At 36.6% G+C, this 19,366-nt stretch overlaps 1 protein-coding gene across 1 annotated transcript in view; it reads right to left on the reverse strand.

Annotated features, from left to right (window-relative positions):
* Positions 1 to 519: 519 nt before the first annotated feature.
* Positions 520 to 19,366, reverse strand: part of ADAM23 (ADAM metallopeptidase domain 23) — a 150,875-nt gene continuing 132,028 nt past the window's right edge. Inside the window, exons 24-26 of the mRNA XM_088841274.1 lie at positions 8,722 to 8,812; positions 1,225 to 1,318; positions 520 to 841 (exon numbers count right to left, since the gene is read on the reverse strand). Coding sequence (XP_088697400.1) covers positions 1,270 to 1,318; positions 8,722 to 8,812 — 140 coding nt within the window. The 3' untranslated portion in view covers positions 520 to 841; positions 1,225 to 1,269. The remainder of the gene's footprint in view (positions 842 to 1,224; positions 1,319 to 8,721; positions 8,813 to 19,366) is intronic.

Raw genomic sequence — 19,366 nt, forward strand, 5'->3', positions numbered from 1 at the left:
GCTTTAAGTTTATCCTCCTTTCACATTAAAGACAGGGAAAGAAAACTGTCAAAATCAAAAACTAACATCATGAGCTTGGCACTTTTGTGAATAATTTGAGAGGGTGTCTACTTTCTTACATTATATACAGATGTTTATAATGACATCAAAAAAATTTAGAGACTTGTGAATACATATATTTGCATTTACATAATTTTTATGTTTTTCCTATGGGTTATTTTGTTCTTTGTGTCCCCCACCCTTTGTTAATTTTTGGTTTCAAGCATTTCATCTCATTTAATCATTTCATTTTTTTAATTGCACCTGTTTTGTGCCCAAACTCCTTGAATCTGTGGCCATATCTGTTTGTTTTTTTTTTAAGCAAACTCAAGAATCATTGTACAACATATTACAAGAAAGGACAGAGACAAATAGAGAAAAAGAATAAAAATGATGGAGAACAAACAATAAACTCAAATTTACAGACAACCTTTACAAGAGAAATACTTCAGTACAGACAAGTGAAAATGATGTGTCAAAATCTATTTCCATATTTACATTTATAAAAGAACTATACAATAGCATCATTGTTCAAATTCCAGCTTCCATTTCCAAGGATGCGAGGTCCAGGAGAAAAGACAACAGGAAGTGAATCAACAAGAGCAGGGGTATATGGAGTTCCTCATGGCCTGGTCAAGACTAGGGAGCAGGGGGGATTGGGGGCAGGCAGCTTCCGTGGGTTCATCTGCCACTTTCATCTTAGGAAATCAGTTGCAGGTATTGCTGTGGATTGGCTTGCTAGCTGTTTGTTGTATATGGGCCATGCAGATTTTACCCTTTCGAAAATTAGATCTTCATGCCGCTGGAGTGTTTCATTGGTAAGAAAAGAAAAAAAAAAAATCATGCTAAATCATTTAGAAGATATTAAGTGGTATCAGGCTGAGGAAAGAAAAAGATCATTTGCTATTTTTTAATGGTTCTTTTATTGCACTTAATTTTTGTTGTTGTTCCTTCTTCCTTTCATTAGAAAAAAAAAGATTCTGAAATAGTTCTTTGTACAATATTGTCTTTTGCTCCCTTTTACTGATAGGTGGTGGGAGGGGTTCTTTGAAATTATTTCCAAAAAGGACAGTTTTCTTTGACCCCATCCCTGTTACCCCAACGTTAGTTCTCTAGTCATTACCACCCAAGGTTTTTGATCACAGACTTAATAGTTCTGGCAACGATGCTGCAAGTATGTCATACCCAGAATCCCACAGTGCAAGATGCTGTTCATCCAGGGCCGCTGATTCAAATGGGGCCTTGCTGAGTAGGATCAAACCTCCTCTTCTTGACATTTCTTCCAGAGTGCGTCAAAAGAAGATGCAAGCAGAAGGGGAAAAATCCACAATATTAATCAGATCATGATGAGAGAAGGGTAATGATAATGACAGCAATGCTAGTTCCAGAGCAAAGTAATCAACTCACCCCGAGGCAGACTGTCCAAAATAACTTGAAACACAGAACAGCTCACACTTTTGGATGTTGTTACAACCTCCCTGCCAGCGTATATCCATTTGTGAAGGCTGAAAAGAAGCTTCCAGTTGTTCACTGTAAACAGCCCAATTTGTCTATTTCAGAAGGAAGTGTGAAAGTTGCTCAGTTGTGTCCTACTCTTTGTGACCCCACGGACTATAAAGTCCATGGAATTCTCCAGGCCAGAATACTGGAATGGGTAGCTGTTCCCTTCTCCAGGGGATCTTCCCAACCCAGGAATCGAACTGGGTTGGATTCTTTACCAAAGGTGGATTCTTTACCAACTGAGATATCAGGGAAGCAGATTTCAGAAGGAAATGACATAGCTAACTTTAACTAGGTATAAATTAATCCAGGAGGCTCTTCCACTTAGGGGGCTGTTAGAAAAACTAAGAAATATTTTGAAAGTCTTATAACTGCTTCCTTTGGGAACTTAAGAGTTCTTTATCTGTGGACTGGCTTTTGCCAAAGTAACAAAACAAAACAAAAAAACTTTGCTCTACTCAGTTATCTTGCTGCCTTGGGGTGTGAGCTCTTACCTCACTTTGGAACAAGGATTTTTTCTTACCTAGAAAGTAGAAAACCAGAGTGCACAGTAAGATGGTACACTCCAAGGAGAATGGACACAGGCTCAGGTTAGTTAAGCAAATGGAGCAGCTTAGCTTAGTTGAAATAAGCAAGTTAAAATGCCTTGCTCACAGTGTCCAGTCTCCTAAAAAAAGGTTCTTATGTTTAAAAAGAGAAAAGAAGAGAACCAGCAAGACACTACAAGGCAACAACAAAAGTTGGTTGCAACCTCCCCGTGGTCTGGCTTCATGTGGGGCATCAAGCAGGAGTTCATGCATTCAGTCTGCACACTGGGCGGGCGCAACGCAGCTGCCACCATGGCATCATGCAAAACTGGAGACCCCTCATCCCCCTCCCTACCTGTTCACTCGGGGCCAGCTGATACCCTTACAGCCCTAAGTACCAAAAGGACTGCAGTATATTCCTCGTCCCCACACGTAATTCAAAATAAAAACAATACAAAAGCTCAAAATATGTAGAAAGACATCCTGCAAAGTTCTTATTTTTTTTCTCCAAGATGACGGCTTTGATGCTTCTCTTTTTCAATAGCAAATATAAAACTCTTTAAAGAAAATCTCCCTTTTTCTTTTTCAAAGTTTTCATTATGGCATCTTTACTAATGGTTTAAGCATGTGGATCACTGGCTAACACGTAGAACAAACACTATTTGTAGCACCGCTATTTTTTTCTTTTCACCATCCCCTTCCTCCCTCTCAACCCTCTTTTGGGTCAGTATCCTTAAGAGCAATCATTGCTGATGCTGCCCAGGAAAGAGAGGTAAGAACAAACAGGAAGTCTCCCATGATGTATCTGTTACTAAGTCAGCTTCCTTCAGAGCACAGGGCCTGTGTCTCTACTATGTTCACTGCCCTTGAAGGTAGATGCATTAGGAACCACACCTCCTGTGAGTCAGGTCGGGGGAAAACAGTGACTGACCTTGTGGAATGACCTTGAAGGACTAGGAGCCCCAACCTATTTAGATATGTATTGCCAGAATGCAAGAGAACCATTAAACTTTTGTCTCCCCAATTAAAACTGAGTGTGGAGGAAAAATCAAGTGGGCTCATGTTACATATGTAAATGACTATACTGAAAGTGAAAGTCGCTCAGTCGTGTCTGACTCTTTACGACCCCGTGGACTATACAGTTCATGGAATTCTCCAGACTAGAATACTGGAGTGGGTAGCCTTTCCCTTCTCCGGTGGATCTTCCCAGCCCAGGGATCGAGCCCAGGTCTCCCACATTGTAGACGGATTCTGTACCAGCTGAGCCACAAGGGAAGCCCAAAATGACTCTATTGCCCTTATCTAAATCTCTTTATTCAAATTCAGGGAATGTCAGATATCTGGTCCTTTTTTTTTTTTTTTGGCCAAGCCGCACAGCTTGCAGGATCTGAGTTTCCCAAACTGGGATCAAACCTGGGTCCTCAGAAATGAAAGCCCTGAGCCCTAACCACTGGACTGCCAGTGAATTCCCTGGTTCATTTGGAGATATGAAATTCCATTTCAGCTGGACATATAGGCAACCTCTAGTGTCTATAAGTTTTCAGTTTTGAAGTTTAGATTGCATTTTTTATAAAAAAAAAACAATGTCCTACAGTATGACTGGCCTCCCAGGGCAGATCAGGAGGCCAACTCACCCACCTGTCTATGGGAAAATGGACTCTAAATCCTAATGGAGAGTTCCAGGACCACACTTCCACCACTGACATCCCAGCTGAGAGAAGGTGGAACCCTGTGATGAGGACAGTGAGGGCCATTCCTGCAGCTGGCTGACTTTCAGGGCTCCTCACAGGTCAACTGTAAAACCACTACTGGCTACTATATGTTGAGAACTGCCTACCAAGTTATTTTGTTCTATTTTAATGTGAAAGCACATCTCTCATGCATAGATGCTTGCTGCTTTCCTTCCACAAGTGTTTCCTCTGAAATTCTTTGTTCACTGGATTCTGAAGGCCATTCACTTTTTCATCATAACCTGCAAGGTATTTCTGAATCATTATAGAATATCAGTGCAATCCATGAACCCTGCATTGACTCAGTTTTCAACCATTTTTACTACTTCTGAAAAACCTGTACTTTTGTCTACTATATATACATGTACAAAAGATTTTTAAAAGGCTCTTCAGGTAACAATAATGTTTTGGGAATTGTGAAGTCTTAGATATTCTTTTAAGGGTATGGTTATCCACCACTAAGATCTTCTTTTTCCATGATAAATCATCACTCGTCCACCAAGAACACTTTGCCCAACTCTGTCTCCTTGGTCACCTTAGACTAAGTTCACTTCCCCAGGTGATTGAGTCAGGGAGCTGAACTGGGTCTTTCTGGCTAACCTGGCACCACCACCACCTGCTAGGTCTGAGTAAGAAAGTGCCTAACCCAAGTGTCTGAGGGATTCTGGGAAAACCAGGTCCCTTATTTTGGGATATGGTCATGGAATTTAGATAAGGAGCAATCTGGTTATCCTCCTCATGGAAAGACTAGCTAAAATTGATTTCATTTCTAAACGCCACAAAAAACAAAAGCAGAAAAAAGATATTTGATTGTTTGAGAAAATGTAATTAGCAATATTAGGTTCATTTCAAATTTCATCCAGTATGCCATTCAAACAATTCAGTTAACTTTTCTTGTGATAATCCAGATATTACCCTTTCAATTTCATTTATTGCAAGTACCTAAACAGTCTTTTCTTTAGCACCTCCAATGACAAGGAACACAAGCCAAACAATCTCCTAGCGTCCAAGTCAGGTTCAGTAGGGACTGAATCTGACTTCTCATAGACAGGAAACCACATATTTAATTACATAGACATAATAAATTAACACTTTTAATGTGAGGGGCAGCTCTGCCAGGCCAACATGGCCACTCCTGCTGCTGAATCCTATGGAGAGAGCAGGTGGTGGAATAATGGGACATGGCAATGGTCTTCCATAGCCTGCAATTATAACACAGCTGAAAGAACTCAACATTCATCCTCAAATCTTGTGATATGAACTGTCAGCAAACTATGGCACTACTAACCTTCAAGTTCTTTTCCTATCATCACCTAGAATCTCTTTTCTACCACCATCACCTATGGTGTGGATATACTTTATGTGCATATAGATGACCATATTGCTCATATCAAAACTCCTATCTTCAGATTTAGAGAACTCAGATAAAAAGCTGCATCCAAGTTAATAACAGCAATTCTGTTCATTGTTAGACGAAGAGATGAAATTATCTTTTTATATACTTGTCACTTGTCCCAAGCATCTTAGAGAAAGATGCTACTAAAATGATACTTCAGTCTCTTGATTTTTTCAATGTCCAGGAAAGCCAACAGCTCTAATGACCCAGTGGAGCAACATTATTATTCAACAGTGAATTATAGCCATGAGCCTTCTTGGCAACCACGTTTGCAATCTTCTGCACCACAGTTCATAGCTTTATTTAGTGTGTGCAGGGATGGAGAGGAAAAAAAAGAGCAGAGGGTGAGAGCAAATAAATGCAGATGTGGGAGAAAGTTGACCAAATTGGTATGACAAGGGCCTATGTTCAGTTTTCACAAGATTTCTCAGAGAAAAATCCTAACACCTTAAAGACTGAGAATCCATAGACTAAATTATCCCTTAGCATCTTCACACTTCTGGAATACAGAACTAGCTGAAATTACTTAGGTATGCCTACTACTTTATCCAATATATCAGAATATTTTTAAAAAATAACCTACCCTATAAAACATTTTTTTCTTTTTCAGAGTTTCACCATCTTGCTCAGGAAAGTCTTGCTTGCATTAACCAAAGTTTTCAGACTCTACTATTCTGCTAAAAAGAAGTAATCTAAATTTATACTATTGTTTTGACCACACAATCTTGATAAAGCTTCATCATCACTTTACTCACACAAATTTGCACACATTCACACATGAATGTACACTCACATATGCTTATGCTTTAACCAGCTCTTTAAGGGTAAATATGGTTAAAAAGAGAACCATAATGGCAGTGTCAGGAGTCAGAGCACAGCTGTATCTCTCATTCATACTTGAACAGGTTATGCTGGGTATGAAACTTCTTCTACAACTACATTATTCAGAACGTTACACCTAACGAAATTCGACATTAGGAGAAAGCAATACTTCCCCTGAGCAGTTACTATATTTTCCTGGATGGCTAAGTATACGTACCTTCAGATTCTTTAGGCTATTTTGCTAATTTCTCATCCAGTAATAAAGACCCAGTTTCAGGAGGGCTTTACAATAAAGATATTTAGAGCAATTCTTTTTACAAACTATTTTCAACTTTTGATTCTAAAGAAACCTCTTTCTTATCTACATTGAACTCAATGAAAGACTTCAAAGTTTCAATTCAAACAGCAATTATACTTCCAAATCATCTCTAGACTAATCATCTCCAAAACAGTGTGAAGGGTGGGAACATTGAAGCTTCATCATTCAGCACCCAAAGGCTTTTATTGTAAGGTTGAAGTAGTTATTTAAAGCTCCACACAAACCACCTGGCTATTATTAAAATCTAAAGATCTAACATCTAAAAATCTAAACGAAAGATTCCCATGGAGCAACAAATAGCATAAACAGCAGTACCTTCTACAAATTTAAACTGCTAAAATGATGTGTTCAAGAATTCTGTCTTCATTTTTCCCTTTGTTCCAGGACATACAAATATTTACTTTGCTTTACACTACTGTGTGCCTTCTACAATGTTTTCTTGTAAGGGTCATAGGGAAGGGAATGGGTATTGACAGAACCCAGCCACACATGTCTGCACAGCATCCCCCCAAAGGCTATTTCTCACCTCACTAAATGTCCATCTCTTCCCCTTTGTTTTCTGTTCTGATAACTAGATATCTTTCTCAGATATAAATACACTGTACAGGCCTAAACTACTTAAACAGTGATAAATGCTTTTTTGCTTTTCCCCAAAGAAACATGCAATTCAAGCTGTGAGCTAGGCCAGGCCACTGTTTTGAGGTCCTGCTACGGAACAGTGCTCTCATCTCCAAATGCTGAAGTGGTACATTTGTCACTGCATGCGGCTGGATGGCTAAGATGCCCAGCGGACTCTTTTCCAGGCCTTTGAAGTCTCCTAACACCAAGGAGGCATAAGCCTGGCATGAGCCAAGTTTATTTTCCTTGAGGCATACTTATGAAAAAGTTCAAAGGAGCATTCTAGAGTAACAGATCATGGAACTACTGAAATGTATAATGACTTTTTTACAGTAATGAGACACTAAGAAAAGTTTTTGCTAGAATTATTTCAGCCCAAACAAACACATAATTTTTTGTTGTTAGGTACCACATGAATGACTCATTAACTGGGCAAAATCTTATTAATATCATGATGAGAAAGCTAAATGTGTTTGTGTGTCTTTGAAAGCACACTGATGTCAAAATTAGTTTCACTAAACAGGTTCAAATTTATAAATTTCTCTGAAGAAAAGAGGTACCATCTGATAACACCCTTCCAAGTTGAAGCTACTCAAAAATTTGTAGGCTTATTCATAAATCTTAGTATAATAACAAAATTAGCAGAAAAAGTTTAACTTGTTTAAATCATCTTTTGGCTTGTTTTTCTTTCATAATAAATTTCAAATAATAACACTTTACCTGGTTTAGATATATTGAATTGAGAATTCCAAATATAAGACATAAAAAAGTTCATAATTGAGATAATTACTCAGATAATTCAGGTCAAAAACTTCCTCTATTAAGTAACCAGATGGAGGCAAAGTGGGTTTTGAATTTGTGTAATATTCTTATTTCCCACTTAAATTTGTTTCCATCAATCTGACACTGAATTTATCACAGGGAGTATTTGGCACAGGGAGTATTAGGTCTTATATACAAACCACAATAAACAAGTCACCACAACACAAAAAGATATAAGAAGCAATTACCCAATGAATTCAAGGTATGGAAACACCAAACTGGACAAAATAGGTTCAAAAATTTGGACCACAATCAAGGTTTGTTTGTGATTATCTGGTGTGTCTATTTAAACAAACTTACTTCAGTGATCAAGGTACAATCCAAACTGAAAGGTCATATGAAAACACACCTAGTCTATCAGTCATGTCAATATTAACAGTTCATTAAAAAATATTAAGTGACACAAAGCCACAGACTTCAAATTCCAATGAGACACAGATTTAGTAGGTTAGGGAATTAATGAAACTATTTTTAATGTTTTTATAAAATAATAAAGCTTTTCAAATCACAAAGCTATACATGTGAAAAATAAGGCTGTGAAAATTTCAAAATGTCAATGGCACATAAAGCAGTTTTAAACAGATACAAAGAACTGTATATATGTGCATATAAGCAGATGCACTTATATGCAACAACAGTTTCCTGGATTATCTGCATATAAATAAATGTTTCTCAGGATGCTTGCTCCTAAAACTACTTTTATCAGAGAACTCCTTTAAGTACTGCATGTAAGTGCTTTCTACATTTTGTGTTTTCCCGTCTGCCTGAAGATGATATTTGAGGTTTCATGTTTCTTCTTTTCTGACCCATTTCTGAACATAAATATCTATTTTTAGTAGTTTTACTGTTAAAACTCATAATCTGGTAGCAGGAACTCAAAACTTGGTTATGTAAGCAGAAGAGAGAAGTGCCAGAGCCACTGAGAAGAAGACATGCGGCATTGCTTACTTAAATCCCCATCCAGTGCCCCCCAGGACAATAGCTGCTACCAGGATGGCACCAGCGATGGAGCCTATTATGAGATTGGTGGCACTAGGACCTGTGGCAAAGGATCATGGGAAGAAAGTCATATGAGCTGACCACTTTCATTACCACCAGCAACAGGCAGATAAGCAGTTACAGGAAGTAAATCCCCTCTGAAAAGATCACTAAACACTTAAACATCGCCTTTGTTTATAGATAGCTATTGCTTAGATCTGTGTGCCTATAAATCTAAAGTTTCTGCACCACTGACAGAATAAATTCTATTCCATTCACCTTCCACAGAATCTGAAGAAAGTTACAGATGCCCACTTGCTGCCGTCGCCCATCTTTTTTCTCCTCCCTTACCCCAGGATCAGGAAGCGAACAAGTAAAAGAATGAATAAACGTGACAGCATTAGAATTTGTACCCTCTGGCTGGCAAATGAAGGCATGAAAAGAAGGAAAAATATTCCACTAAAGTGCTCTTGCAAGCAGCAGATAAAGTTGTCTAAATGCTAAATTTTTTTATCCCTCATTGAAGACAGTTAAAATTCAGAAGGAAGAAGGAAGTTACCAACAAAGATCTAACCGGGAGGCGCTCAAAGATGCTTGTTCATTGCAGAGACCCATACAATGTTTACACAGCCACACTGAATTCCAAAGACAAGATACAAAGGAAGCATAAAATTTATTTGAGTAATTTGGGAGAAATAGGATAAAGATTCCTTAAGTTCGACTGACTCTATCTTCAAATTTTCAGGTATTACTAAGAGAAATTTGAGGCCTGGAGACATTTGAAAAAAAAAAAAAGTGAGAAGTAAAGACAGCAAGAATGAAAATGCAAAGTGGAATTTTTTTGTCAATTGTTTTAGTAACAGTTGAAACATATAGTAAATCCTCTCCATTCACATGGAAAACACCTTAGCACACTATTTAAATGTAAGCAACATTAACTTCAGTACATGAATTATTCTAAGTATCACATCCTCCAGGGGGCTAATATGCAGGTACAGTGCTCCTAATAGCAAACTAACTCCAGTCCTATCTATCTCTGTTCCGAAAGTCATGAAACCAATTTTGATAGTTCTCCTAAAATTCTGATTTTTGTATATTCATTTTTGTGTAAAAAATTCTCTTTTTTGCTCACATTAGTACCCTCAGCTGTGTATGTAAATGGATGCCGCTGTACTAAACTGTGTGCATTATACATTTTTACTAAGATCATCCAGTGCTGTGGGCATGAGTGGGATAGAGTATAGGGCAATGGGAGTGTCAGGGATGTGGTCTTCACAGGCTTCTAGACAGGGACATGCTCTTAAGATGAACCACTGAGGTTCTACAGAACACAAATCTCAGTGGCCTGCAGAGTCCCACCGACAATAATAAACAATTGGGAGAGCAAGAAAAGCAAATTACCTACTGTATATTGAACACTTACTATTTATCAGGTACAGCTCTAAGTGCTTGACAAATATTAATATTTCATTTGATCCTCATAAAATCCTTATGAAATAGGAACTATTTTTATCCCTCTTTAACAGATGAAGAAACAGAGGCTTCTAGACATTAATAAGCAACAGAGGCAAAATGTGAACACAGATTTGTCTGACTCTCAAGCTTATGCTACAAACTGAGGGGCAGCCAACTACAGCCCACAGGCCAAATTTGTCCCTGATGAATTTTTTGGCAAAGAAATTTTATAGGAACATGGCCACGATCATTGGTTTACATACTGCTTATGGCTGATTTCAGGCAAAGACAGCAGAGGAAGAACACAAGGCTATGACAGACACCCTGAAAAGTCAAAACAACTATCTTTACACAAAGATTGCTAAACATTACCCCACTTAGCTGTGTTTCCTTCCCACATTTCTTTTTCTGCCCTTTTTTTTAAATTACAGTTGATTAACATTGTTGTGCTAGTTTCACATATACAGTTATATGTTTACATGTATCCATTTTTTTTTTTTTTTCAAAATCTTTTCCCATTTAGGTTGTTACAGAATATTGAGCAGATTTCTCTGGGCTACACAGTAGGTCCTATTGGTTACCCAGTTTAAATATAGTAGTATTTATGTGGACTTACCTGTCACACTCCAAAATAGCCACAAACTTACAACAGTGGAAGAGTACATAAAGTTTGGTAACAAAGACTATGCTTTACAGCAACTGCCTTCAATTTTGCCCAGCTCTAAGACTCCAAGGGGAATTTGTTAAAATGTATCCATTTCATTAGTACATTGCAGTTATGGCCAATAAATAATATAAAAAAGGAACTGGGATGACTTTTTTGAAAACTACCTTTTTTCAAGGAAGAAATTCACATAAATGTATATAAAGAATTTCTCTTGGAAAAGAAATGTTGCTTCTGAATATAATCCAGTTAACACACCCAAAGTGAAATTTTACAGGACAAAGTTCTTGCTTTCTCTGCTCTGTCATATATAAGTAAGGAGAAATAAAATATTTATTTTCTAACAAGTGAAGAGAAATAAAATATCTTCTCCAATATTTCTAGCTTCCTGGGGTTAATTAGCCTCATAGTCCATAGAGATGGGATGTGAATTAAAAGATCCCAGTCTAGACAAAGTCCTTTGATGCAGGGGAGAGAAAGTTTAGTAAATCTATAGTGGAAAGGGTGGCCTCTGGACTTGTTCCTCTGTTAATGCTAATTCAGGGCCTAGGTCTCCCAGGCCCATACTGTACTATGTGTGACCACTATTGGGACTAAGGAGAAACATGAGTGACGTTAGCAACATGCCCAGGGTTTGGGAGATTGTTGAATAGAGTCTATCTGTGATTTCTTACAATACTGGGAATTCATTCCCCAGCCACTGGGAAATGTTATCACTACTACACTCAATAGAAAAGACAGCATGTATTGGGAGTATTTTTGTTATTTGTATATGCTCTCTTTGTAATTAGAGGGGAAAAAATATCAGGATAATCTTTTAGTCTACAGATTAGCAATCTCATAAGAGCAATACCCCATGGAGAACTGACAGCTGCTGTGAGGATGTGGATCAAGTACAAAGCAACGTAAATAAAAGCACCAACGAGGAGCGCTGCATTTCTGTGTAGGGCAAGTGGCACACAGTAGATTTACTTATACACTGGTTATTCTTTAAGACAAACGCACCAGATTATTTGCAACTGTTCACCTAACGTTTTGTAGGTTTGCATTAAATATCTTTTTTTCTTGATGCTCTTTGTTTCCAAATATTTATGTAAACTTTGGATTTGAATGATTATTCTATAAGAAGAAAATAAGGACAGTATTGTAAATGTCTTTTTTTAAAAAATGGTAAACTAAATAGCTTCTTTTAAAAAAAAAATTAAGCTGAAGCCTCCTATATCATTCTAAATGAACGCAGCAAATGTTAGTGGCTACATTTAGATTTTCTTTAAAAGGAGCTACAACTGTTGATAATTTCTATCTATATATGTGGATATATTTGACTAGTGATGGAGAAGGAAATGGCAACCCACTCCAGTAGTCTTGCTTGGGAAATTCTACGAACAGAGGAGTCTAGTGGGTTACAGTCCATTGAGTAACAAGAGTTGGACATGACTTAGCAATTAGACCATTTGACTGTGAAGATCAAATTTGTTATAAGAATCCTAACAAAACCCTCGTAGAAAAGCATTTGTGTTAACGGTTTGTCAAAAAATAATTTTTAACTTAAAATTACTTTTATAAATGGAGAAGCAATGGAAGCTTTGGGACCATTGCCCTAATTGTGAAGACATCATAAGCACCCCAATATTATTTTATGCCCCACATTTTTCCAGACAGGAGAAGGTTTTCCACTGCACAAGAAAACCACAGGACACAAACACATTCAAATCACACCACAAGGGGTACACAGCAACACGACAACACATGGGGGAGTCAGGAGCCAAGGATCAGCTCACACACCAGGGATCAAACAGAAACACTCTGAACTCAGAAAGATGCTTACTCTATTCCCCACCCTGTGCCTCCAAAAATCACCCCAAGGGCCAGAATGGTGCCAGCCACGGCACCTATTAGCCTGCTTGTGGCCATGTTCACTGTATGGAGGGAAAACGGAGAGTTTTTAACAAAGGAAATTAATTACACACTGATATCACTAACACACAACATAACCTGTTCAGGAAATGCCTTTGAAAGTCAAATATTGAGACCTTTGCCTGAAGATTTGAAATAAAGATCTACATACACAATGCAAATATTTGAGAATAATTCTGAATGTACCTTCAAATTCCACAAACCCTACTTAAAACATAGTCTCTTATACTTTAAACATGCATAATAAATAATCCAATTTGAGTTGTAGGTCCTACATGGAGTGAGATAAAATTAAAGTATGATTTTAACTGCATAGCAGCAAATCTGTGTTTTTGTTATAAAAGCAGTAAACCATTAGTATACTTTTTATAAACTTCTCAAACTGCAAAATACGCCTAAGAAGCTACATCTTTTTTAAAACTGAACTTATCATTCAAATTTTATGAACATACTTACAAATTTAAGATAGAGTTATCTGTAAAATGAACTGCATTTTCAGCCAGAAAATCAACTTATCTGGAAAAGTATATTTCAAATATACTTTGACTCAGTGGAGACACTCCATCCCCACACATCAAAGCTTCTGTGAATAGATTTTGAATATTGCAAAATGGGCCTGGAATGAGCACAGGTCCCTAGTGCTCCCTAACTGGGCAAGATGAAATTTAGTTTTGGAAGAAGGCAGGTTATTTAGGGTTGAGTATGTTTGTGAGTCTGTGTCTGTGACTATGCATGCAAACCTCTGGACAAAAAGGTACTTTAACTCACATTTCTATATGAACCAAAAGTACTGGTTCCCTTCACTTTAACAATGAAAATAAAAAAATTAGTTTCCACAAGGCTGAATTCACATAAATTGTGTGCTCTGAGAAACAAGGAAACACACAAAGAACCACGACTCAAAATCACAATTTTTTAAGGCTTAATATTGGGTTCATTGACCTTTTTAGCTAAATATTTTCCCAAAGAAGAGAGAGGACCTTGAATGTGTAAACCTCATGAGCAATTGTACAATTACTTCATTTTATCACAGAGTAAATAGTATGAGTCAGATAGTCTAGCTTCATCATTAACTAAAAACAACCTGAATTATTCTTCAAATAACAAAAAATGATAGGGGACATAACAAAAAACAGAGAAAGCCTCTGGAGAGCATTAAGGGGAAGAAAAGAATACCAACCTATAAGGTGATGGTAACGGTCTTCAAGAGTTCCCCACGGCTCAGTGGTAAAGACTAAGCCTGCAATGCAGGAGACTCAGAAGACTCAGGTTTGATCTTTGGGTCTGAAAGATCCCCTTTAGGAGGAAATGACAACCCAATCCAGTATTCTCGCCTGAAAAATCCCACGGACAGAGTAGCCTAGTGGGCTACAGTTCAAAGAGTCGCAAAGAATCGGACACAGCTGAGAACTGAGCAATGTTTTTCAAATATGACAATCCATTATAATTCAATATAACCTAAATAAGAGCTCAGATTTCCAAATTGTGGAGGTAAATACTGTGATGAAATGTATTCCAGATACACTGCCTCATTTTTTTTTTTTGAGGCCATAGAAAATCATTGCCTTCAGAATACTAAATTAACTAGGATACATCATGTTGTATATATACTTTTTGTTAGGCATTGTCCCTCGGACCCAAAATATATGAGAGTCCGATTACCTCTTTAATATTTTATAAGCTGTATGTGCTAAATTATAGGAAATTAACATATCCCTTTCAGATGGTAAAGAATCCCTTTAAAACATAATGCTGAATGAATATTTATTTTTATAATAACTATGTGAGTGATAAATAACAACATCTATTTTAAAAGCCTTTTTGTATTTGCCCTGGATGTAATTTCTCACCACAGAATCCAGAGAATTAGGCAATTGATCACACAGGTGTTAGAAACAACCAGAAGAACACGATTCTATAGACGCTTCAAATATGTATTCAAGATAAACAGATATAATCTGCAATCTCCCCTGGGCAAGAGCAATTATCTCCAGTTCTTAACTGATGAGTACTCAACACCAAAACAAGATAAAAGTAAGTGGAAAAACAGCTTTTTCAAAAATATCCTTTCCTCTCTTTGCTCTCCTGCCCTCCCACTACTTTTAAACTAAAAATATATGCAAAATTCATTTGATTCTTTATCATGACACTTAACAGGCTTATCTCTTCCAGTAGGTTAGCAACTCAACCTGTTTTCAAACAAACATGAATTTACTGAGTGGCTCACAGATGGATGTGTACTGCTGCTGCTGCTGCTGCTGCTGCTGCTGCTGCTAAGTCGCTTCAGTCGTGTCCGACTCTGTGTGACCCTAAAGACAGCAGCCCACCAGGTTCCCCTGTCCCTGGGATTCTCCAGGCAAGAACACAGGAGTGGGTTGCCATTTCCTTCTCCAATGCAGGAAAGTGAAAAGTGAAAGTGAAGTCACTGAGTCATGTCCGACGCTTAGTGACCTCATGGACTGCAGCCCACCAGGCTCCTCCATCCATGGGATTTTCCAGGCAAGAGTACTGGAGTGGGGTGCCATCGCCTTCTCCAATGGATTGTACAGGGGATATTCAAAAACTAAGGTCTCAGCTGCTCCTCCCAGCTAAAAAAATTTTATCTTCTCATTGAAAAAAACTTCCTTGGACCTTCGGGGACCTATAATCTAGTTTTACTTCCCGACTAATTTATTATGTATTTGTTCGTTCATTCATTTAGTAGCTACAAAAAGGTTTTGTTGTTGCTGTTCCAGGAACCATGCTGGTGATACACCTTATTTTTCTCTTCATCCTACCAAACCTAGAAGGCTTGAAGATTCTAGCTAACAACACAATCATATTAGGAACTTAATTTTGTTCTCTAACTCTTCACCATACTTACTTTTCACTGAACTTGTTTACAGAAACTGTTTTCACTTTTGTTTTCTTATTTCTGTTCTTTGTTCATTAATTATTAATTTTAATCTTGGCCCTAGCTATCATATGTGCTAAAAGGTAGAATTTTTTAAAATTAATTTATTTAATTGGAGACTAATTACTTTACAATATTGTGGTGGGTTTTGTCGTACATTGACATGCATCAGCCACGGGTGTACAAGTAAAACATAGAATTTTTGAGAACTGTGTAATATCAGTAAGAACTAAGAATTTTCTCCTTTTCTCAAGAATTTCTATTTTATATGTAGAATTCTTTCACAGACAAGTCATGCTTCAGACACTTCGAAACTGTTTTTGAAACTGAGTGGTTGATTTTTTTCTTTTCTTACTTTTAGAGATTTTCTGAAACAAGTCTGCAGTATTTCATCTATATGACTCCAATGAACCAAAAGGGGCTACAATCCTGCATCCTTAAATACTCTGAAGGCCGGAGGCATCAAAGACATCATTTGTACTCTATGGACCAAAGTTCTTTCTGCAGAGATTTAGGATTTTGTTAAAATTTAAGATTAGAAATAAATACTAAATACATTCTTTATACTTTAGAGTATAATATTAGCATGATAGATATTTTATCAAGCTCTACAATTCAGTACTTAGATGTACAACCAGATCTGCTTACTCTTCTACATAAAATTTTTAAAAATTGAATCTTTTTTTTTTACACATTGGGATAAATGCCTGAAAGGATAAAAAAACAAATTATTTTTTATAAGAATACTATTTTTTTATGCTCTCAATGAAAATATCATGGAGTTTTTCTGAACTCAAAGTAAACTCAGAATTATCACAAAAATTTTAAACTTAGTAAATACTTATGTTATTGATGAGGTCATTGGTAATGAGAAAAATACTGAGATGGTACATAATTATATAGAGCATAATTATATATGACAATCATAACTTCTCATACCTAATCATCTGATTTACAAAATCAAGGATTTCTGCACTCACAAAGAAAGTCATCAAAAAACACATGCAAAGGTAAACACTAAATAATACTCCTCAACGTAGACTTGAATTCATGTCAATGTATGGCAAAACCAACCAATATAATATTGTAAAATAATTTGCCTCCAATAAAAAATAAATTAATTACCAAAAAAAAAAGAAATTACTGTTTTCAAAATACTAAATGCTAACAATATAATACTTCCTTTGACAAGTAATATATCAGTTAATAAGCTTAATCATTACTTACTTTTTTAACCCTTTCTACTTAGTGAAGTGAACAAGTGAAGAGAAGTCGCTCAGTCGTGTCCGACTCTTTGCGACACCATGGACTGTAGCCCACCAGGCTCCTCGGTCCATGGGATTTTCCAGACATGAATACTGGAGTGGGTTGCCATTTCCTTCTCCAGGGGATCCTCCCGACCCAGGGATCAAACCCGGGTCTCCCGCATTGTAAGCAGATGCTTAACTGTCCAAGCTACCAGGGAAGCCCTTCTACTTAGTAGTGTTATACAAACTAGCAGAATAACTTAACACCCAGTTTTAACTCAAGCTGTGTGCAATAACAGAAAAAAAACACATTGGGCTGAAGATCAGGTGATGTAGGTTTTATTCTTGGCTCTACACCTAAGTAGCTGTTAACCTTATTAATTAAGCTAGTTTTCTCATTTTTAGAAGAGTGGGTCTGAACTGAATTGCCCCTGAGGGCCTTCTATCTCTGATCTGATTACTATTGTCATGATGACAGCATCTGACCAAAGCTTCCCAGGACCATTCTTTGACTTTATATATATCAGGGAAAATATTTGATATGTTCCAGTTTCTTCTCTTCCCTCCTACAAGGTGTTGCAAACCATCCAATGAGAAAAGTTGCATTGTATCCTATAATAAAGTGAAGTCACTCAGTTGTATCCGACAGCACTGTGCAAAGATGCCCATACAACACAAAAATTACCAGTCCTTGACATGGCTCTCCCTATAACAGATGGAAATTCTAGGTCTTTTAGACAGAATTCAAACATATTCTTCCCTCATAGAACAGGTCAAAATAATTACTTGCAGGGAGTTTAGTGGAAACAAGTTGGGATAAGAGGGACAAAAGCCTCTTTGTATGTAAAATGAAAAACAGTGTAGAAAACATGAGTCACGTAATATGTAATAGAAAAATCTTTTTTAAAAAATCTCGCTCACATGATTTTTGCTTTAAGAGCCTATTTCTTGTCTTTTAATAATTCTAATTATAAAGCTGGAGCAAATTATCTTCCATGCTTTAAACAGTGGGTCAACAATGGACAACTTGAGCCAGTGCAGAGTAACTTCAATGGCAATAGTTTCCTGTGTGTTATTCATCCCTACCCAGATGAAGTTGAATTTTTATTCTTTTAGTAACCTGTAGTTAAAATGAAAGAAATACTGAAAACACATTGGTTCATTCTCATTTCCTCGAATCAAAGAGTCAAAGAATTCACCTTTAGTTTTTACTAATTTAATCTTGATCAAAAGAGATATAGTTGGGTACAATTCATCTTTTATGACAAAATCTCATGATTTAAAAAGAAATATTTTCATTCTGTTTCTTAAATTTGTTCTTCTTAACAAGGAAGCACATTGAAATTAAATAAAATAAGTATTTTTTAATATCCACTCACCATATCTCTACAGAAAAGCCCTTATCTACAAATATGACAAGTCAGGTCATTGTGGATGTTGCTCATTATTTATGGCAAGTATTTAGGGAGGGTCCTAAGACTGTGCTCAGTAAGTCAAGTGTCAACCAAACCAATCCAATCATGAGAAAATGTAGAGCACGAAGTTATAGAGAAAAACCTTGGCACCTCACACAGGTGTTGAACCTACAGTCAGGGAAGTACTGATGGTTTCAGTACGTTGAGTTTGTTACCTGTTACTCTTTAACAAGGCAATACAACAAATGCAATCTGATAAACTGAAAATCAGTGTTAACATGCACCATTTCACTTATTTTAGTTTCCCAAATAAAAGGGATATGGTATTTATCATAGAGTGCCTACCATGTGCAAGGATATGTTGACTTTTAAATAGTATAGAATCAATAAATATTTGCTATCTGGATTAAAAAAACAGAAGTAAAGTACCTAGTTTCTCTCTTACCATCTTCTTTAATCAGAATATCAAAATTAAAACTATAAAATCTATAGTAAAATGTTTAAACTTTCATTTCAGTTGTTTTCCATTTTCCTAGTGTATTGATGGAATTTTCTATAGAGGCTGAAAAGATATAAATGGCCAGTACAGATAGAGCCATTATTAGTTGTTCTAAAACTGCTTGACTTTTTCTGGAAATCTGGTAATTTACAATAGTGACTGCTCTTTATTTACATCAATCAATACCTTTTTTCAAATGAATCAAGATTACTAAAGATTCATGAAGATTTTAACAATTTTAGAACCCATGGGTAGGTTTATTCAAATGATTCCACTGTCTTCATTAAGAATTAAGTAAAAAAAGAAAATATGCAATAGGAAAGAAATAAACCAGAATGCTAATATTGATTACCTCTGAGTTACTGGATTAAGAGTGATTTTTACCTTCTTTTTAACCTTTTCTGTATTTTCAAAATTTTCTACAATAAACACGTATTACTTGAATGATCAAAAAGGTTATCTTCAAAAGATAATGAAGACCAGCACTACATTAAATGGGAAAAAAGCAAAACAAAACAAAAGGCA

The sequence above is a fragment of the Moschus berezovskii genome, chromosome 2, assembly GCF_049115385.1.
Source record: "Moschus berezovskii isolate FMDL1 chromosome 2, NW_MosBer_1.0, whole genome shotgun sequence".
Classification (NCBI taxonomy): domain Eukaryota; kingdom Metazoa; phylum Chordata; class Mammalia; order Artiodactyla; family Moschidae; genus Moschus; species Moschus berezovskii.